This window comes from Alosa alosa, chromosome 18 (assembly GCF_017589495.1).
Source record: "Alosa alosa isolate M-15738 ecotype Scorff River chromosome 18, AALO_Geno_1.1, whole genome shotgun sequence".
Lineage (NCBI taxonomy): Eukaryota > Metazoa > Chordata > Actinopteri > Clupeiformes > Clupeidae > Alosa > Alosa alosa.
In genome coordinates, this window is record NC_063206.1 from 8355619 (window position 1) to 8375462 (window position 19844).

Genomic DNA, 19844 nt, shown 5'->3' on the forward strand with positions numbered 1-19844 from the left:
TGCAGCCAGGCGGCTACGGGGGCAGATTTTAGACTTTGACTCAGTAACTGGGAAGAAAGTGTAAATTCAGTGTTTGTACAGACAGTCACATATCTTTGTTTCCTTCGACCGCTTCCTAAAGTCCAAACACTGGATTTATACTGTTTCTTCACAATTACTGTGTGACCAACAGGGTGCTTTATACTCACTAAACACTTCACACAATATGGACAGTGCACAAACATACACTGATAAGGTTACACTAGGTTTCAGACACCATACTCAAATAGACACTGCAAACAAATCACTGCTTCTATAGGGAATATTGCACACTGCCCTAAGCCAAGACAACATGAGAACAAATGCAGACAGACATTAAACAGACACAAACAGAAACAGACAAATATTACAAAGATAAAACTATGACTTGGCTGGCCTCCACTGACAAGACAGTCGTGACGCAGACAGGCTAGATTCCGTCACATACACGGGGCGCACAATCAAACAATGAAATATAGTTTCAAGCCCAGAAAAAAACAGTGGCTGGCTGAACAGACAAAGGCAGTCCTGTTCACATCATAAGCCTAACACTAACCCTAGCCTACATGAATAATTTGGCTACATGATTTTGTACGTTTACTATTTTTTTGGCTGTGGAACTTTAATGATGAAAACGTAATGATTCACATAGGCCATCATTCACATCGTGCAAGTTACAAGACATTTTAGCATTAGCCATGGACGTGACAATAATTTGGATAGCGTAGTAGCGTACGATACCGCGACTGCGTAAGACTACAGAAAGAATACAAACAACCCCATAGCCGTTTCTGGCGGCGGAGTAATACCATACCTCACAGCACATCCAATACAAGTCAATGGAGTTGGACAAAAACTACGATAAAACCTGTTGGAAAGAATCTTTTGCAGCGATTTTTGTGTGAGCATATCAGTGAACACCCTTGACCACTCGGGGAGTTTCGAGTCTTTGTAAACGAAAGTTTGCATTTTAAAAAGATTGTTCCTATGTAGCGTTGTGGAGGTGCTACCACAGAAACCGAAAATTCTCAGGACAGCAGCATGTGTCCAAATTTCAATCTTAAACGTTCTATTTAATCATAAACTATCTGAAAACAGGGCTTTAAGTGTAAAATACCAAACTTGTCCTTTAAGAGGCACAAACAGTCTAAATTCCGCACTTATAGTTTTGTAGCCGCCTGCTGCGCTATCTACTTGGGGTCAGCCCTATGTTTCCACATTTCTAAGAATGTTTTTGTCAGATACATTTTTGAAAGAGGTACAGATATATATATATATATATATATATATATATATATATATATTTAAAAAAAAAACTTGACATAGATTTGTTTACCCATTTATTTATCATTACTGATTATGAAAACAACCATATGTCTGACTGTCCTCAATTACAACATCCCCAACGATGTTGAAATCAAGGGCTCTCCAGTTGATGACATCACCAGGGGTGAAGTTCAGGTCACTAGCAAACCGCTGAATCTCACAAGCAGAAAGGACATAGTCCCACATATGGACATCAGTGATCATCCCTACAAATGACTGGGCTGCAGCAAACCCTCCATCCACCGAGTCCTGCTCTTGTCCCAGTACTATGCTTGGCTTTCCATCCAGATTTCCCTTGAATCCGACCTTCCTGGTACTTGAGTTCCCATTGATCCAGACCTGAGCCAGTCCGGAGTTGGAATCCCAGGTGCTGCAGATGGAGTACCAGGTGTTCGGCTCATCTGGTAGGCCATTAAATTGAGAGTTTGCGCCACGTGTGTGCACTTCAAAACGACCTTTGTTTGCGGTTTTGAAGATTAGGAAGTCATTGTTATTGGCGGTGGATGCAGTAGAAAAAAGAGAGTAGGATCGAGTAAGGTCGGTAAAGAACCTGTAAAAGAAAAACAATGCCATTGTTTCATGTAGGTATGGATGGATTTTGTAGTGTACTGTTGGATCCAATCTAGCATGAGGGGCAACTTGATAAGAGACAATATAGGTTACATGGTATGGAGTATATGAAATATAGAGAAAAGAAGACTGCGTATCCTGTCAATATACACCAAGCACCAAGACCAACCTGAGGCAGACGGTCACAGAGGTGAAGTTATTTCTTGATGGCGGGAGTCTGACACGAGCAACATTGGACTCCACAGGAAACGTAAACATTTTACCTGACAGATCTGTTTGGATAACAGTGAGAAGGACATAGTCATCTGATCAGGTGTTTTATTATAAGAATACATGTATTGCAAGCAAAGCCGTAACCATGGAGTCAACATTGAGTCATGAGCTGTAGCCATGGAGTCAACATAAGTTTATGTTTTCTTTTAAACAATAACGTCTAATAATACAGTTTCTCATTTTTATGTGCCAGTCTATCTTATCTTATGCTATTGAGGGTTGAACAGATTACATTTATTTACATTTATTAATTTAACAGACGCTTTTATCCCAAACTTACATGTGTGTCAATTATATTTCAAGGGCCATTGGCCCCGTAGCATCTCTGGGTTAAGTGCCTTGTTCAAGGGAACAATGGTAGAAGCCAGGTATAGAAATAAGAAAATAAGTCCAGATATTGTGCTTTCTGGGTATGCCTTTGTGTGGCTATATTAATGCTTATTATACGGCTCTTCACAATGCTAGTAGAACGCTCCATTGGCTTGAATGGGATTTCCCAACGTTCTACGGTAAAATAAATTCATGTAATTACCACTGCAAACATATAATTACCTCTGTCAATGGCAACAGGTTATGTGCTGCTGATCATATCACTGCGCAAGTATTCCGGTCACTTCTTACATTGGAACTTCATTCAAAAGTGAAAGCAGACAGTTGATCAGCTGTGTTCTAAAGAATGTTTGATTCAAGTTCAGCGTGTGTTGTGAACTATTTGTTTCTCAGCAAAAGCCACGACGAAACGGTAACAAATAAGTGTAAAGAGACATATCGTGGAGTTTATTTTTTTCGTTTTGGCAAGTAGCCGTATATTAAGCGGGATAATGTATAGAACGCCGGTCATTATGGGAAAATAAGTCCCTTCAGGGCGAAACAAGACCGGTTCGCCCTGTCGGGACTTATTTTCCCAATAATGACCGGCGTTCTATACATTATCCCTTACATATATAGGGCCCTATCGTACACCTGGCGGAAAGCACAACGTAAGGCTTATTCTTATCTTTCTTTTTTTTTTTTTATATATATTTTTGGGCTTTTTATGTCTTTAATGTGACAGGACAGTAGAGAATGACAGGAGTGGGAGAGAGAGTCAGGGTGGGATCCGGAAAGGACCACGGGCGGAATCGAACCCGGTCAGCCGGCATACAGTGCAGGTGCCCCAGCCAGTTGCGCCACAGCTGGGGCCTTATTCTTATCTTTCATCCAATAAAGTGATGAATGTTTATTTTATTAAACCTTGCGCCCAGGGGTGTGGCATTTAACACCATCAAAATACTGGTGCACTGTTTGAAGTTGTGCTGCTTGCTTTTTAAAGGGAATGACAGGTGTCACTCTCATTGGTTTAAAGGATGTTACGCCCAAAACACACCCATGACTGATTAAGAAACAGAGGAACTACGCCTTTGAAAAGTGCACCCGGTCTCTGATCACAAAATCATGCCCATAAACATAAAACCTTAAACTTTGCGTCTCTGACCATGTGTTTCCGATCGCGAGAGCTATAGGAGAGGAAGTGCATAGAAGGCAGTGCATAATTTCTCAGAAATAATGACCAATCTGTACATCTGCTTTTTTTCCGTTGGTATTTCATAATTCCATGGTGTTGTACAACTTTCACATACAGCGATGTGCGATGGCTCAAGAGAGGATTATTGTGCAAGTCAAGTCAGTGTTTTTATCATCTCACCTCTACACTCCTTTTCTGTCAGATATTCAACATTTCAGCATGCCATTTTCCAGGTTGTAACAAGTGATTATTTAGCATTTTGAGCATTTTTGAATATTGGGGTTATGTCCCCCTCAAAGTATTATGATAATTTATGACCTTGATTGCAAGAAATATTAAGGTACAGTATACCGTTGTGTGCAGAATACAGTAATAGCAGTGTGTTTTAAAAAACTGAATAAAGCTAATCCTTAGAAAAATGCAAACAATGCTATTTCTTTGAACAGCCTAACATTACTTTTTCTTCACTTTCTGTAAATCACAAACTTGATCAATTTTGGTCATGTTTTGATTTGAAATTGAATGTGCAGTGTTCCCAATGCATTGATATTATGGAATTAACAGCTATTCTAAGGATTTTGAGCTTTATTAAATGTTTAAAAACACACTTGTTATTCTGCACACAACTGTATGTCAAGCTTGATATCAATAATTGTCAAACATTTGGTAAAACAAGTAGCTTCTTTTTTCCACCTTACCTCGAGGAACAGCACAACAGGCTGTGAAAAGGATGCTTGCAATAAAAAACGTCTGCATCCTTCAAAAGAAATCTGAAAATAAATTTTAGAAATGTGAAGATTTCTTCAAAACACCCTTAAATAAAATGTGCAGTACTTTTTATGCAATTAGAATATACTTATACATTCTAATTTAATACAGAAACTCCACTTTTGACTTAACTTTTGAAACTATTGTGCTTGTAGTCTGAAAAAAAGTTCACACTTACCTTCCCTATGACCTACAGTAGTTAAGATGGGTTGTCACTGTGACTCTTCTGTCTGGGTAGCTTGTACTCAACTCCAGGGCCAGCGATGCCTTATAAACCCTCAAGGGGAGTGGCCAGAGGACAGGTCTGAGCTATTCTACTCTGAGAACAATGGATTTGTACATATTGTGCAATTAAGGATAAAAAGAAACCCAGCCTTTACAGGAAGAAAGCCCTGGTGTTGATCAATATTTCAAAAGGCTCTGCTTGACTTTTTCCTTTTCACAAATAATCGGAACAAATCTGGGAAACTGTGAGTGACATGGTATTTACCATAGGAGTGTAGAGGTATAATACGCAGGATAATAATGGGACAACCCATTGTTTTTCCCTTACCAAAAAAAGTGTACTTAATGTTAATTTTCAAGTAAACTTAAGTGCAGCTGAAGTATAATCCCCAAGTTTACTTTATGTAGTAAGTTCATTAGTAAAAAGGTGCTTGAGGTATACTTGTAAACATACTATTTTATTACTTCTTCGGACCCACTTGTCCCACTTTTCAGTTTATAATAGTACTAGTAAAGATACTAGTTAAACTTCTAGCACAATTTTAGTTCATTATAATATACTTCAGTCTCTGGCTACAAGTAAGTAAATATACCTAGACTTTTTCATCAGTATAAGTATATTAAGTATATTTAAGTATAAGTACCAAGTATAGGCTAGATATACAAACCTATATTTATGCTTATCAGTATAAGCCAAGTATAAATCAATTTAGTGTATCTCTGATTAGTACACAAAAAGTAAGCTATTTAGTTCAAAATTAGTAGATCAACAGTGCACTTCCATAAATTCCTTTTTGCTAAGGGTTGTCATTGCATTGCTTGTTTATTTGAGGCCTATAGAGCTAGGACTGGCATCATGTTTTTGTTTGTTTTATGTAATGTTCATAATTTTATGTTCTGTTAATTTTTTTTGTATTTATTTGTCTAGTTAAATTTATTCACTCTTTGTCGTTAATTAGAACAATGCCAATGAACATTATCTGAAGACAGGTAGCACGAGTACTACAAGGAAGTTCCTGCGAAGGAAATATTCATTTTCAATCTTGTTTGCACACTCAACTATGTTTTGTGTCTTTGACCATTGTGAAAAAAAAATGATTAGTGCACTTAACACAATCAAGCAATCTTTGTCTGAGTATATTACACTTTGACATAACTTAATTGATTGAAAACTTAATTAGGCCTTGTAATGGTATTTACATTATGACCACTAGTTGGCGATGTTTGGTTACTAGAGAGATTAAGCTTTACCTGGGAATAGCAGAACAAGTGTAACGAGATAACCATGCAAGGATGTAAATAAAGACACCAACTGAGAAATAACAAAAGTAATTTTATTAAGAACCCATAACATTACATGGTACCAGGAATGGAAACAATAAAGCCACCATGGGACCGGCAACCTCGACGTCAAATGGAGGACGTTTAAACAGCAGTTTGAGCTGTACCTTGCAGCTATCGGTGTGTCGGAGACGGCTAACAAGAGGAAAGTAGCACTGTTACTAACTATTGCAGGGACCGAAGCAATAGAGGTGTATAACACGTTCACTTTTGACCCTGCAGAAGACAAGAACAAGCTAGATGCAGTTCTCAAAAAGTTTGACAATGTTCAAAAAGAACATTGTCTTGCTAAAAAGAACGAGAGGTATGTTTTTAGATCACGAATGCAACGTGAAGGAGAGGTGTTCGACAGCTTCCTCACGGACCTCAAGCTAAAAGCTAGCACCAGTAATTTCAATACATTGACTGATTTATTGATTCGTGATCAAATTGTGTTCGGGGTCTGTGACAGGAAAGTGAGGGAAAAGCTGTTGGGTGAGGCGGACCTGAATCTAGAGAAGGCAGTGAAAATATGCCAGGCGAGGGAGCTAGTTAAGCAGCACGCTGAAACTTTTGATGTTGCTGACAAAGGACTAGCCCAGCAGCCTGCTCAAATGCATGGTGACGTAGGGCATAATTTCTTTCAAAGGGAAAGTGGGCGGGAAGGACAGGAGAGACACAAGGAACAAAGAGAGAGCAGAGAAGAGCAGAGACAAAGAATTCAGAGACAAGAAATTTACCTGCAAACGTTGTGGAGGCCAGCACAAGGCCAGACAGTGCCCAGCATTCGGAAAAACCTGCTCCAGGTGTCATGGACAAAATCACTATGCTAGAATGTGTCTTTCAAGGGAGAAGGAACACAAAGTTCATGTAGTGAATGAAACAGATGAGGACAGTGATTCACAGAGTGATCCAGAGTTTGTGTACAGAGTTACTGAGGGGAGCAGTGAAATAAAGGAGACGGGCCGGCCAGTCAATGCAGTGCAGACAGATAAATGGGTGGCACATCTGTTAGTTAATGGGGCAAAGTTAAAGTGGTGTTGTTCAGACTAGACACAGGGGCAAAAGCCAACCTGATCAGTGTAAAGGACATTAAAGCACTTAAAGAGAGGCCAAACATACAGAAACGCACTGTCCCACTGAAAACATATAATGGACAGCAAATTGAAACCAAGGGGGTGTGCTGGCTTAAAATGCATGTGAATGGCAAGACACAAAACCTCATGTTCGTAGTGGTTCCTGATGACCACGAATCGTTGCTTGGAGACAGAGCATGTGAGGACCTGGAGCTGGTCAAGAGAGTCTACCAGCTCAACAGTGAAAAGGTGTCGGACACTAATACAGAAAATGACTCTGTAAATGAGATGGTGCACAGGTTTCCAGAAATGTTCAAGGGCCATGGAACATTGCCTTTCACATACAAGATCCAACTTAAAAATGATGCCAAGCCAGTTATACATGCACCGCGGAGAGTACCAGCACCGCTCAGAGGCAGTCTAAAAAAAGAGCTGGACAGAATGATGGATCTGGGAGTAATTTGGCCCATCGAGGAGCCGACAGACTGGGTGAACTCCATCACATGCGTAAAAAAACCCAATGGTGAGTTAAGTGTGTGCCTAGACCCCAAAGATCTCAATGACAACATTAAACGAGAGCATTACCAGATACCAAAAAGGGAAGAGATCACAAGTGAAATGGCAGGGGCAAGATATTTTAGCAAACTAGATGCATCGCATGGTTTCTGGCAACTGAAACTGGACTCTGAGAGTAGCAAGTACTGCACATTCAACACACCTTTTGGCAGATACAGATTTCTTAGATTACCATTTGGAATAAAATCGGCCCCCGAAATTTTTCATAGAGCGATGGAAGCAATCATAGAGGGGCTAGAGGGCACCCGTGTGTACCTCGATGATATAATAATATGGGGCTCAACACTAGCAGTACATAATGAAAGGCTGCTGAAGCTCCTGAAAAGGATTGAGTTGAGTGGTCTGAAACTGAACGAAAGCAAATGTCAGTTCGGGGTCACAGAGATCACTTTCTTAGGTGACGAGCTGTCCGGAGAAGGAGTAGAGCCGGACCACTCCAAAGTACAGGCTATTCTTGACATGCCTGCTCCTATTGACAAGAAGGGGGTACTGCGAGCCATGGGAATGGTGAACTTTTTAGGGAAGTTTATTCCAAATCTATCCGCAAAAACAGTGGCAATCAGAGGTCTGCTGCAAAAAGACAGAGGGTTTGAGTGGACTGACAGACACAACAAAGAATGGGAAACGCTCAAAGAGACACTTACCAGAGAACCAGTGCTTACCTTCTTTGATCCCTCTCGTAAAACAAAAAAGTCTCCACAGATGCATCTAAAGGCGGTTAGGCAGTGCTGCTCCAGGCTGACAACGACTGCCACTGGAGACCAGTGGCGTATGCATCAAGATCAATGACGGAGACGGAAACGAGGTATGCCCAAATTGAGAAAGAGACTCTAGGGTTAGTGTTTGGATCACGAGAAGTTTCATGGATACATATATGGGCTGCCTACTTTCACATCAGAAACAGATCAACCACTCATCTCATTTCACATCTCATTTCACAAAAAGAACCTGAATGACATGTCTCCCAGGATTCAACATATGATGTTGAGGTTACAAAGATATGATATGGCTCTAATCTACACGCCAGGAAAATACATAGTCCTGGCTGATGCACCTGCACCAGCTGATGTCTCGAGCACCTGCACCACCCCAAGCAGCTGCACAATCAATAAAGGCACAAACAAAATCGTCAAAAGAGCTTGAAAGGCATGTAAACTTAATTGTCTCTTCTCTTCCAGTGTCAGACATGGTGCTCAAGAATATTGCACAGGAAACTGAACAAGATGAGACACTGCAGGCAGTGGCAGAAAAACTAAAAAAAGGGTGGACAAAAGGCACACTCCCACAATACTATTCCATCAGGGCAGAACTGAGTGTGGCAATCGGCCTATTGCTAAGACAAAATCGGATCATCATCCCATCATCTATGCGGAAAGATATCCTCAACAGAATCCATGAGGGGCACCTTGGCATAGAAAAATGCAGAGCAAGAGCACAGGAAGCGGTCTACTGGCCAGGTATAAACAGAGACATTGAGACCCTGATTAGTAAGTGTGATACATGCCAAAGACACAGATACAAGCAAGCCAAAGAGCCAATGCTGATCCCAGAAATGCCGACTGAGCCATGGCAAAAAGTTGGAACAGATCTCTTTCATGTAAATGGACAAGACTTCCTCTTAGTGATTGATTATCACTCAAACTATCCTGAAATAGCACAACTGAACAGCACATCTGCCAGTGCTGTTATAACTCGCATGAAAAGCATATTTGCCAGACATGGCATTCCCCAGGTAGTCCAAAGTGACAATGGTCCGCCAGTACAGCAGCCAAGAGTTTAAAATGTTTGCAGAGAGAACGGGTTCCAACACACTACATCGAGCCCTCTCTATCAAAGGCGAATGGTAAGGCAGAGAAAAGTGGAAATCGTAAAAGACTTCTAAAAAGGCTGCAGAGACAAAATCAGACCCTTACCTTGCACTGTTGACCTATCGGTCTTCTCCTCTGGGATGTGGAGCATCACCCTCAGAGCTCCTCATGCACTGAAAACTTCATAACACACTTCCACACATGCCAAGAAAGAAAAAAAAAACAGAGTACTCACAAAAGCACATGCAGCTGAAGTGGGCACAGAAGAAGCACCATGACAAGGCGGCCAGGAGTCTCAAACCTCTCTCAGAACTCGGCGTCAGAATCGAAGAGCCCCACACATGGAACCGAAAAGCAGTGGTGCTAAAAAGAGGTGGGGCAGTGGTCACGCACAGTCAGAACGGAGGATGGACAGGTATTCGGAGGAACCGCCAAATGCCTGCTCAGGACTCGAGACATTTCAAAAAAGCAGTCTGCGCAGAAGTGACAAACCCTCCTGGCCGCACACCAGGTTGTGCAGCCCACAGAACATCAGACACCAACATCAGAGACAGGGACACCTGTCTGCCGTAAATCTAGCAGAAGCTAGAAGATCAAGAGTGATGATGGACTTGTGAGAGTATTTGTGGTTTACATATCTGAGTGTTGCTTAACCTGAAAATGGTCTTAGTAAAGGTTATTGTAACATTGGAAAAAGAAAACAAACAACCGTTACTTACCTTGGTTTCCTGAAATAAGAGGATATCCTGTGTATAGCTACTGTTGCATATCTGTTACTTATCTTATTACCTACCGTTCATTACCACCGTTACCTGAAGAGAAATAGTACAGTTAATTTACACAGTACAGTCAATTAAAGTTACTTTCTAAAACCTGTTATCTGAAAGAAGGGATTAATTGTTTACCTTGTTTACCTTTAAGAAAAGCTTCAGGTGTGGTAGCCCTTACTGTGTTTAATGGGTTTAGGTGTGGCTTCAAGTCTAGTCTTGATATGGCCTTGGGCCTATTATTATTGTTTTTTTTATTAACCTCAGAGAGGAGGATGTAATGGTATTTACATTATGACCACTAGTTGGCGATGTTTGGTTACTAGAGAGATTAAGCTTTACATGGGAATAGCAGAACAAGTGTAACGAGATAACCATGCAAGGATGTAAATAAAGACACCAACTGAGAAATAACAAGTCATTTTATTAAGAACCCATAACATTACAGGCCTATAATTTCTTTAGCGAATTTCGTTTTTTATTGTTAATTTCCATATCATGTTAATTACACATACTGTCGATAATAAAAAAGTAGAAAGGGGTGGGGTAGCATAACGTTTCTCTCTACTCCAGCGAGGACGGAGGATCACTCAGATGACACACAAGGGCTGTGTGTTAGAGGCTATGTAGCGGGACGGAATCTACATCCGCATAGTAAGGGTTCGCCTGTTCCCTGGATGACTGGAAATTACAAGATCTGTGTCCCCTAACCCCCAAGTCAATTAGCCTCAGACCTATGCTGCTTTCACTAGATGAATAGAATAGTTTAGGCTTCAGGATTTCAGTGTCACAGTGATGACTAAAAAGAGCATAACACGTTCATAAGTGTGGGTTTGTTAAGTGTCACTTACCTGTGTGTTGTCCCCAAACTACACTATTCTGACAGCAGAGAATGAGGCGCCCTACTCCAGAGGCGATTACCTGAAATCAAAATTAAGAACTCCCCAGCGGAAACAGTATTTGAAAATTAGAAAATAAGTGCTGGTTTATTATACTATCGCACTTGTAGAAAGATATGAGATAAAATACAATGAAATAAAATATTTTGTCAATCAAAACAATCAATGAGTTTACCCCTCACTCTTGACAAATGTATAACACACAAAATGGTTGGCCAACCTTTAGATGCCGAGCGCTCAAATAATGCTATTCTTAATGTTCAAGGAATTCAATATGGAACCCTTCAGTTCAATGTCACAAATGTCAGAATATACTATTCAACCTTGAAGTAGCCTACTAACAGTAATTAGCAAAATTGTACAATAACATTTGCCATAATAACAAAGATAACGTGTTACAATAATCAATGTACTGCTTTGGGCATAAAATGTCTCAGTCCAAAATACCCAATTCAAAACGAAAGTGTTCAAATGAGCTCCTTGTAATTCAGTCTGTATGGTTTAACAAAAATTATTAGATTAACTTCCTCTTCTTTACACAGTCTGTAGCCGTTAACAAAGTAGCAAAACAAATAGCAAAAATCCTTCGTTTCAGTTCTAGCAGGAGCTATTCCACGGTAGCAAAAATAAACAAAAATGAAAGTCCACTCGCAATATAGTTGCTGGCAAATGACACAAAAATAGGTTACTTCACCTCACGTTGTCACTTTAACTTTCACCCGGCCGCTGACGTCGTGGAGCAGTCTGTGGTTGGCAGGGAACCGGTGAACTTAGCAGCGTGGGGAGCCCAATATCAGCTAGCCAAATCGCAAGCGATAGTTTAACTCTCCTTCCCTCGGCAGGTGCACTGAGCCTCACACTTTCGCGCGTAAGCTTACACACTCCAAAAGCCAGGAGGCAAACAGAACTTTGCGCTACTCACTTAAACTTTACTAATACTGAACATTAACACCGTTCTTCTTAATTATATCTTCCTATCGCAGCCATTCACCGTTACGCTTTTTCTCTCTCTCCACGTATCTTCCCCTTCTCCTCCAACTTCCGGTGCAGATCTACTCCACACTTCTTCTATGGTATTTCTAAATGCTGATTGGTTACCGATTAAAATATTTTAAAAGTAAATATAATTTACATCTGTCACATTCCCCCCCTTCAAACCCTGCCATACCAGAGACTTCTCCACCGGCACCAGGGACTCTACAAGAATAGAACAGAATTCAGTCAATCAATACAGCAGAAATGTAGGGATTACATTGGGTCTAAATAAGCATTTTTTCTCACACACATTTCAGTTACTGTATGCTTTCAGACAAAACAAACGTAAAGTCTCAAATCAATAAGGCCAAAAAAAAAAAAAGTATTTCACTTCATAACATATCCCTCACGATACCTCACTGGTATTTGACCCCTAGTGCTTCTCTGTGGGCGTCTCGGTCTGTCAATTTCATTATCTGACCCTGAGTCATCTGCTTCCCCAGATAAGTCCCCAGGTAAATCCCCAGGTGCGGACCCCTCTCCCCCACTAGCATCATAAACTGCTTCCTGCCCTACATCCTGTAATTCCCCCAGACTACCTCCCGTACCCTCATCCGGTGTTGGTATGTCCTGAAGTGTGTGAGGAATGTACACTAAATCTACAGGTTCAGTGTCTGAATGACATTCAACCCTTTTGTGCCTGGGTGCAATATTCTCTCTAACTGGTGTTTGAAAGGTGCAATGTTTCATTTGATCACGATGCACTACTTTGGAAGGACCCCCAGCTTCTGGCTTGACTGTGAACACCGGCAAGTCAGGCTGATTCTGCTTGACAACTAGATAAGCCCCTGATTCCCATTTGTCCTGAATCTTGTTCCTTCCTCTTGGTCGGTGGTTCCTCAGCAGCACCCGGTCACCTGGCCTGACAAGTGCAGCACGGGACGTCCGGTCATAGAGCCGCTTGCGCCGCCAAGAGGAATCCTGAGCGGCAGTTCTGGCTGCCTCTGCCGCCACCTTCAGCCTCTCATGGTGGTCAAACACCCAATTATCAAGGTTATCAACATCACCCTGCTCCAAGTCCTTTCCCCCCAACACATCCTGGGGCAACCTAGCGTCTCTTCCAAAGAGGAGATAGAAAGGGGAGTATCCAGTCGAGGAATGAACGTGACTATTGTAAGCCATCACTAGTTCGGGGAGATACTCCTTCCAGTTGGCTTTTTTCTCTGATGGCAAAGTTCTAAGCATATCGTGCATCGTCCTATTAAATCGCTCGCATTGAGCATTGCCCTGGGGGTGATACGGGCTGGTGCGACTTTTGGAGATGCCATAAATGCGACAGAGTTCTTTGATGACGCTTGCTTCAAAGTTGCGCCCTTGGTCTGAGTGAAGCCTGGCTGGGCAGCCATAATACACGAACCAGTGTCTAACAATGGCCCTGGCAGTAGTCTTTGCAGACTGATCTTTAGTCGGGACAGCAATGGTAAAACGCGTGAACATGTCAGTTAAAACTAAAACATTCTCAAAGCCTCCCACCGACCTCTCCAGGAAGGTGTAGTCCATGGCTAACACCTCTAATGGTGTGGTCACATTGGTGCATGTCATTGGGGCTCGGATTTTTGGAAAGACATCCTTAGCTAATGCACAGCGTTTACATTGCTTTACCCAGCCCTGGACATCCTTGCTCATCGAAGGCCAGTAGTAACTCCGTCTCATTCGTGCAAGTGTGCTTCTGTCACTGAAGTGACCTCCGTGCTCATGCTCCATACTGAACACATGTTTCTGCAGACACTCCGGTAACACCAGCTGGTGCACCTCTTCTCCATCCCTCGGGTCACACAAGCAACGGAATAACACACCATAGCGTATCTTCAACCGTTCCCATTGAGAAGATAACCTTTTCAGTGCAGGTGGCATTTCCTGTAGTTGGTGCCTATTGAGACGGGCATTTCTTTTTACCGCAATTGCCAGTGGGCCCACGCTAGGATCATCGGCCTGGAGTTGCTGGAGCTCTTCCCAGCTATGTCCATAAACTTTTGCTGTGACGGCAGCTTGAGAGGCAGCATGCACATCAGGCCCTCTTGTGCCCACCTCTTGTCCAGGCCATAGACAGGCACGTACCTCATCAGCCTGTATGACCAGGAAGTCTTTGTCGTTGTCAGCAACCTCTGGCTCCTGTGTCTGGGGAATCCGGGACAGTACGTCTGCATTCGTGTTCTCCCTTCCTGGCTTATAATGCACATCAAAATCATACTCCGCTAGCTGAGCGACCCACCTCTGCTCTACTGCACCAAGGTTAGCAGTCTCCAGATACCGAAGCGGGTTATGATCGGTCACGACAGTGAACTTGGAATACATTAAGAGATCCCGAAATTTTTCCGTAGCTGCCCATTTAAGGGCTAGTAGCTCGAGCTTAAATGCACTATAATGTTTGTCATTTCGCTCTGAACCCCTGAGGCCCCGACTAGCAAATGCTACCCCATCTTGCCGCTGACTGAGCACCGCTCCCAATCCAAGTAAACTTCCATCCGTAGTAAGGGTGAAGGGAAGCGAAAAGTCTGGGTATGCAAGTACTGGAGAAGACATAAGACATCCCCTTAGATTATCAAAAGCCCCCTGACATTCTCCGCTCCAAACAAAAGGGACAGGATGTTCTCCCTTTCCCCTCTTTATCTTTCCCATTAATGAATGCAACGGCTTAGCCAACTGAGCAAAATTTGGGACAAATCGCCTGTAGTATGACATAAATCCAACAACCTGCCGTACATCTTTCACATTCTTAGGAGTAGGCCAATCTTGGAGCGCTTTAACCTTCTCCATATCTACCTGAACACCTGCTGCTGACACAATATGGCCCAAGAATTTAACCTCCGTCTTCAGTAAGAAACACTTGCTCGGCTTCAGCTTAAGCCCATGTTCCTTAAGGCGACTGAACACAAGATCTAGTTTTCTCACAGTGGCTATCAAAGTCACTAGAAAACACTAACACATCATCAAGGTATATCAGTAGGACATCAAATGCTAAATCACCCAACACCACTTCCATAAGCCGTTTGAAATGAGGCGGGCGTTTATAGGCCAAATGGCATCCGAGTCCACTGATATAGGCCAAATGGCGTAGTGACGGCAGTCTTCTCCTGATCATCTTCATGAACTGCTACTTGGAAATAGCCTGCTGTCAAATCAAGGGATGAAAAGAGCTTTGCTTTACCAAGGGCATCTAACGACTCTTCCACCCTCGGCAAAGGGTAAGCATCCTTCAACGTCACACTATTCAATTTTCGATAATCACAGCAGAATCGTACCGACTTGTCTCGTTTGATGACAATCACAGCAGGGGAGGCCCATGGGCTGCAGCTTTCCTTTGAGAACCCCTTGTGCCACAAGGTCCTGCACATGTTTCTTGAACTCTTGAAAGATATGTGGCGGAACACGTCGATGCCTCTGCTTGATTGGTCTTGCATCTCCAGTCTGGATATGATGAGTCACAGTGGTGGTGTATCCAAAGTCACTGTTATGTTGGGAGAAGACATCTTGATGTTTTTCCAATAGGTTGTTTAACTTCAGCACCTGAGGTGGCGTCAGCCCTTGGAGATTGGCCTGCACCGGCACAGAGAGTGGTCCAGTTCCCTCTGTCGACTGGACACTTCCGTGTCTAATCTCCCTCACATAGACTCCTCCCTCCACCTCCTCCACAGTCACTACTTCCCTTGGTACAATTTCATCTGGTTTACTCAGCTCTGCCACTCTGGATCTCGGGAACAATGTGATGGACTTCTCACTTGAATTGAGTAGGCGTACTGGTACTTTCCCTTCAGCAGCTTGAGCTAGGACATTTGCCACTAGTAGACCACGAGGGAGACTCATCCTGGTAGAGGCCTCAACCAGCACCTTACACTTTACCTTAGGGGGTATCCTACAGCGCCCCTCAATTACTTTTTTCGCTGAAAGGAGGAATGGTAACGGCTCGTTTCCCTGCCACCTTTACATATCCAATCCAACCGCTTGGGCCCACACACCTTTCACCCTCTTCAATAGTGGCCAGTACACGACTAAGACTAGCCTCCCCTGTCTTGGCTGTACCTCGGTCCAATTTCTTGATACCTTTGAAATCAGTGAAAAGGCCTTTAAGCTCTCCTACCACATTCATACCCAAAATACCAGGCACTGCCTTCCTTTCCTTTGCACTACTGCAACTGTCTTTCAGCACGAAAACACATCGACCTCTCAACACCTTACCCATACACTCAATGTCTGCTTCGAGGCACCCAACAACTGGAATTTCAATGCCATTAGCTGCCGTGAGGCAAACCCATTTAGCTGGCGACAGCGAAGATTCTGTTTTTCCAAAGTGTTCCCTGAAATAGCTTTCAGGGATGGTGGTAACCTCAGAACCAGTGTCAAGAAGGCAACTGGTCTTCACCCCATCTATCAAAACATCAATTGTGAAGCAATCACCGAAAGCACTACTAGAAGAACACACTGAACCTCTCCCATTTGTTTGAGACACTGTCTTGATGTCAGCAGAAGTCGAGGCACCGGGGTTTTGTATAATATCCTCGACCTGGCCCACTTCTGTTGTAGTAAGGGCCGCCATCTTCACTCTATGTTCACCTTGCTTGGCCTGATTGCGTAGTGCGGCTTGTGTGACCTGGTCGGTTGCAGGTGTAGCAAACAAGTCTTCCTTCACCATCCCTTAGTGGTGGCCTGCTAGATCTACTAGGCGTTGTAGCCTGCTCCATGCCATGAACCATTTTGAAGAGCTCCTCTTGGCGGGTAGCAAGACTTTGAATAGCTGCATGGAGCGAATTAAGTGTCAGTGGGGAAGATGCTTCTTCAGCAACTGTAGAATGAACAGCTCCTCGCACTGGACCCTTGGCCGCACCAGCTGCAGGGGCCTCTTCCTCCTCAGACCATATAATGGCAGCATGCATAAGGTCGAGGAAAGTCTCAGCCGGTTGTTGTTTTTCTTGTCTCTTCATTTCACGGCGTAAGAAATCATCTCGGAGGCCGAGCACAAACTGTTCTTTTAGCATTTTTTCAGAATCTCGAATGCGCTCCGGGTCTCGCCGTTTCAGTCTACGCAGCTTTTCCTGCAGATCATAGGCATACGCACGTATCTTCTCACCAAGCAATTGCTTCCTATCATAAAACTCTTTAAGACGGGTACCAATGGGGACCTTGTCTCCATATGTCTTCTCAAGCACCTCAAAGACCTTCTGTACGTCTGTAGTGTCTTCCCTCAACATAAACTTGACGGTCAGCTTTGCCTCACCCTTGAGGTGCTGTCTTAGCAACTCAATCTTATCTTCCTCAGGGACCCTGGAAATCTTAAAGCAGGATTTCATGGACACTATCCACTCCTCTACACATGGTTCACCCTGGGACGGACTGCCGGTGAAATCAGAACATTTTCTTTCCCTTGGAATATACAAGGCTGCTGGAGTTTTGTTTTGTTGTTCAATAACGGTCTTTGCCATCGACAACGCCTCTCTCTGATCCTGCCTAGCTTGATCAAGGAGTGCTGCCTGTTCCCCTAGCCGGGCTGTCTGCTCTGCAACCGTTGTTTGAAGATCTTGAAACTGCTTTTGTAACTCTTCCATGTCCATTATGAAATAGCCAATAAACTACAATGTTTCAATGTTAAGGATTTAATCCTGTTCGTGACGCCAATATGTAGCGGACGGAATCTACATCCCATAGTAGTAAGGGTTACGCCTGTTCCCGGATGACTGGAAATTACAAGATCTGTGTCCCTAACCCCCAAGTCAATTCGCCTCAGACCTATGCTGCTTTCACTAGATGAATAGAATAGTTTAGGCTTCAGGATTTCAGTGTCACAGTGATGACCTAAAGAGCATAACACGTTCATAAGTGTGGGTTTGTTAAGTGTCACTTACCCTGTGTTGTCCCCAAACTACACTATTCTGACAGCAGAGAATGAGACGCCCCTACTCCAGAGACGATTACCTGAAATCAAAATTAAGAACTCCCCAGCGGAAACAGTATTTGAAAATTAGAAAATAAGTGCTGGTTTATTATACTATCGCACTTGTAGAAAGATATGAGATAAAATACAATGAAATAAAATATTTTGTCAATCAAAACAATCAATGAGTTTACCCCTCACTCTTGACAAATGTATAACACACAAAATGGTTGGCCAACCTTTAGATGCCGAGGGCTCAAATAATGCTATTCTTAATGTTCAATGAATTCAATATGGAACCCTTCAGTTCAATGTCACAAATGTCAGAATATACTATTCAACCTTGAAGTAGCCTACTAACAGTTATTAGCAAAATTGTACAATAACATTTGCCATAATAACAAAGATAACGTGTTACAATAATCAATGTACTGCTTTGGGCATAAAATGTCTCAGTCCAAAATACCCAATTCAAAACGAAAGTGTTCAAATGAGCTCCTTGTAATTCAGTCTGTATGGTTTAACAAAAATTATTAGATTAACTTCCTCTTCTTTACACAGTCTGTAGCCGTTAACAAAGTAGCAAAACAAATAGCAAAAATCCTTCGTTTCAGTTCTAGCAGGAGCTATTCCACGGTAGCAAAAATAAACAAAAATGAAAGTCCACTCGCAATATAGTTGCTGGCAAATGACACAAAAATAGGTTACTTCACCTCACGTTGTCACTTTAACTTTCACCCGGCCGCTGACGTCGTGGAGCAGTCTGTGGTTGGCAGGGGAACCGGTGAACTTAGCAGCGTGGGGAGCCCAATATCAGCTAGCCAAATCGCAAACGATAGTTTAACTCTCCTTCCCTCGGCAGGTGCACTGAGCCTCACACTCGCACGTAAGCTTACACACTCCAAAAGCCAGGAGGCAAACAGAACTTTGCGCTACTCACTTAAACTTTACTAATACTGAACATTAACACGTTCTTCTTAATTATATCTTCCTATCGCAGCCATTCACGTTATGGCTTTTCTCTCTCTCCACGTATCTTCCCCCTTCTCCCTCCAACTTCCGGTGCAGATCTACTCCACACTTCTTCTATGGTATTTCTAAATGCTGATTGGTTACCGATTAAAATATTTTAAAAGTAAATATAATTTACATCTGTCACACATTGATAAGGGTTGATACATCATTCCCTGTATTTAGCGCATCTCCCTCTCCTTCCACATTGCATAACAAGGCGTGGTCCTTCGAGTTTCATGTTTATGAAATCCACGGTCTTTGGTCATATAGAGTTTGACTGTATTATATCAGGGGATCTAAACTTACATGTGGATAATCCTGAAAACAATTACGCCAAGGAATTCATTGAACTAATCGATAGTTTCTCCCTAACACAGCATGCAACACACTCTTTCGGCCATACCCTTGACCTTGTTATCACAAAGGGTCTCGATGTCTCTACAGCTGTTAAAGACCTGGCCTTATCTGATCATTTCTGCGTGTTCTTTGATGTGTCTATGTCCCCACACACTCAAAACACAGCTATTATTGCAAAAAGGAGAATCATAAATGATCATACAAGTGCTCTCTTTGAGCAAGCACTTTCACTAAAGTCAAGTCAACTGTCAGACTCTGTAGAAGACTTATTTGATCACTTTAATGCAAAAATGGCAAACATTATGGATGACATTGCTCCATTACAATTCAAGAAAGTTAAGGACAAACAGAAAGCACCATGGAGGCAAAATCCAGCAGTTAAACTTCTAAAAAGAGAGTGTAGGAAGACAAAGAAAATGGCGTAAATACAAACTTCAGATCC

The 19844-nt window shown here is 42.5% G+C and overlaps 1 protein-coding gene across 1 annotated transcript; it reads right to left on the reverse strand.

Moving 5' to 3' along the window:
- Positions 1 to 1341: 1341 nt before the first annotated feature.
- On the reverse strand, positions 1342 to 4691 carry LOC125311749 (C-reactive protein-like). The gene is made up of 4 exons (XM_048270061.1): positions 4638 to 4691; positions 4390 to 4461; positions 2084 to 2186; positions 1342 to 1894 (listed from the first exon to the last, which is right to left on the reverse strand). The coding sequence occupies exons 2-4, from the start codon at positions 4445 to 4447 to the stop codon at positions 1369 to 1371; spliced, it is 687 nt and encodes a 228-aa protein (XP_048126018.1). The 5' UTR covers positions 4448 to 4461; positions 4638 to 4691; the 3' UTR covers positions 1342 to 1368.
- Between the last annotated feature and the right edge of the window lie 15153 nt (positions 4692 to 19844).

What these genes read in the sequence shown, in the direction of transcription:
- LOC125311749 (XM_048270061.1), bottom strand. Translation starts at nt 4,447, where the DNA reads ATGCAGACGTTTTTTATTGCAAGCATCCTTTTCACAGCCTGTTGTGCT. An exon ending in CTGTTGTGCTGTTCCTCGAG is followed by an intron (nt 2,187 to 4,389) that starts GTAAGGTGGAAA and finishes TTATCCAAACAG; the next exon opens with ATCTGTCAGGTAAAATGTTT. An exon ending in TCTGTGACCGTCTGCCTCAG is followed by an intron (nt 1,895 to 2,083) that starts GTTGGTCTTGGT and finishes TTTCTTTTACAG; the next exon opens with GTTCTTTACCGACCTTACTC.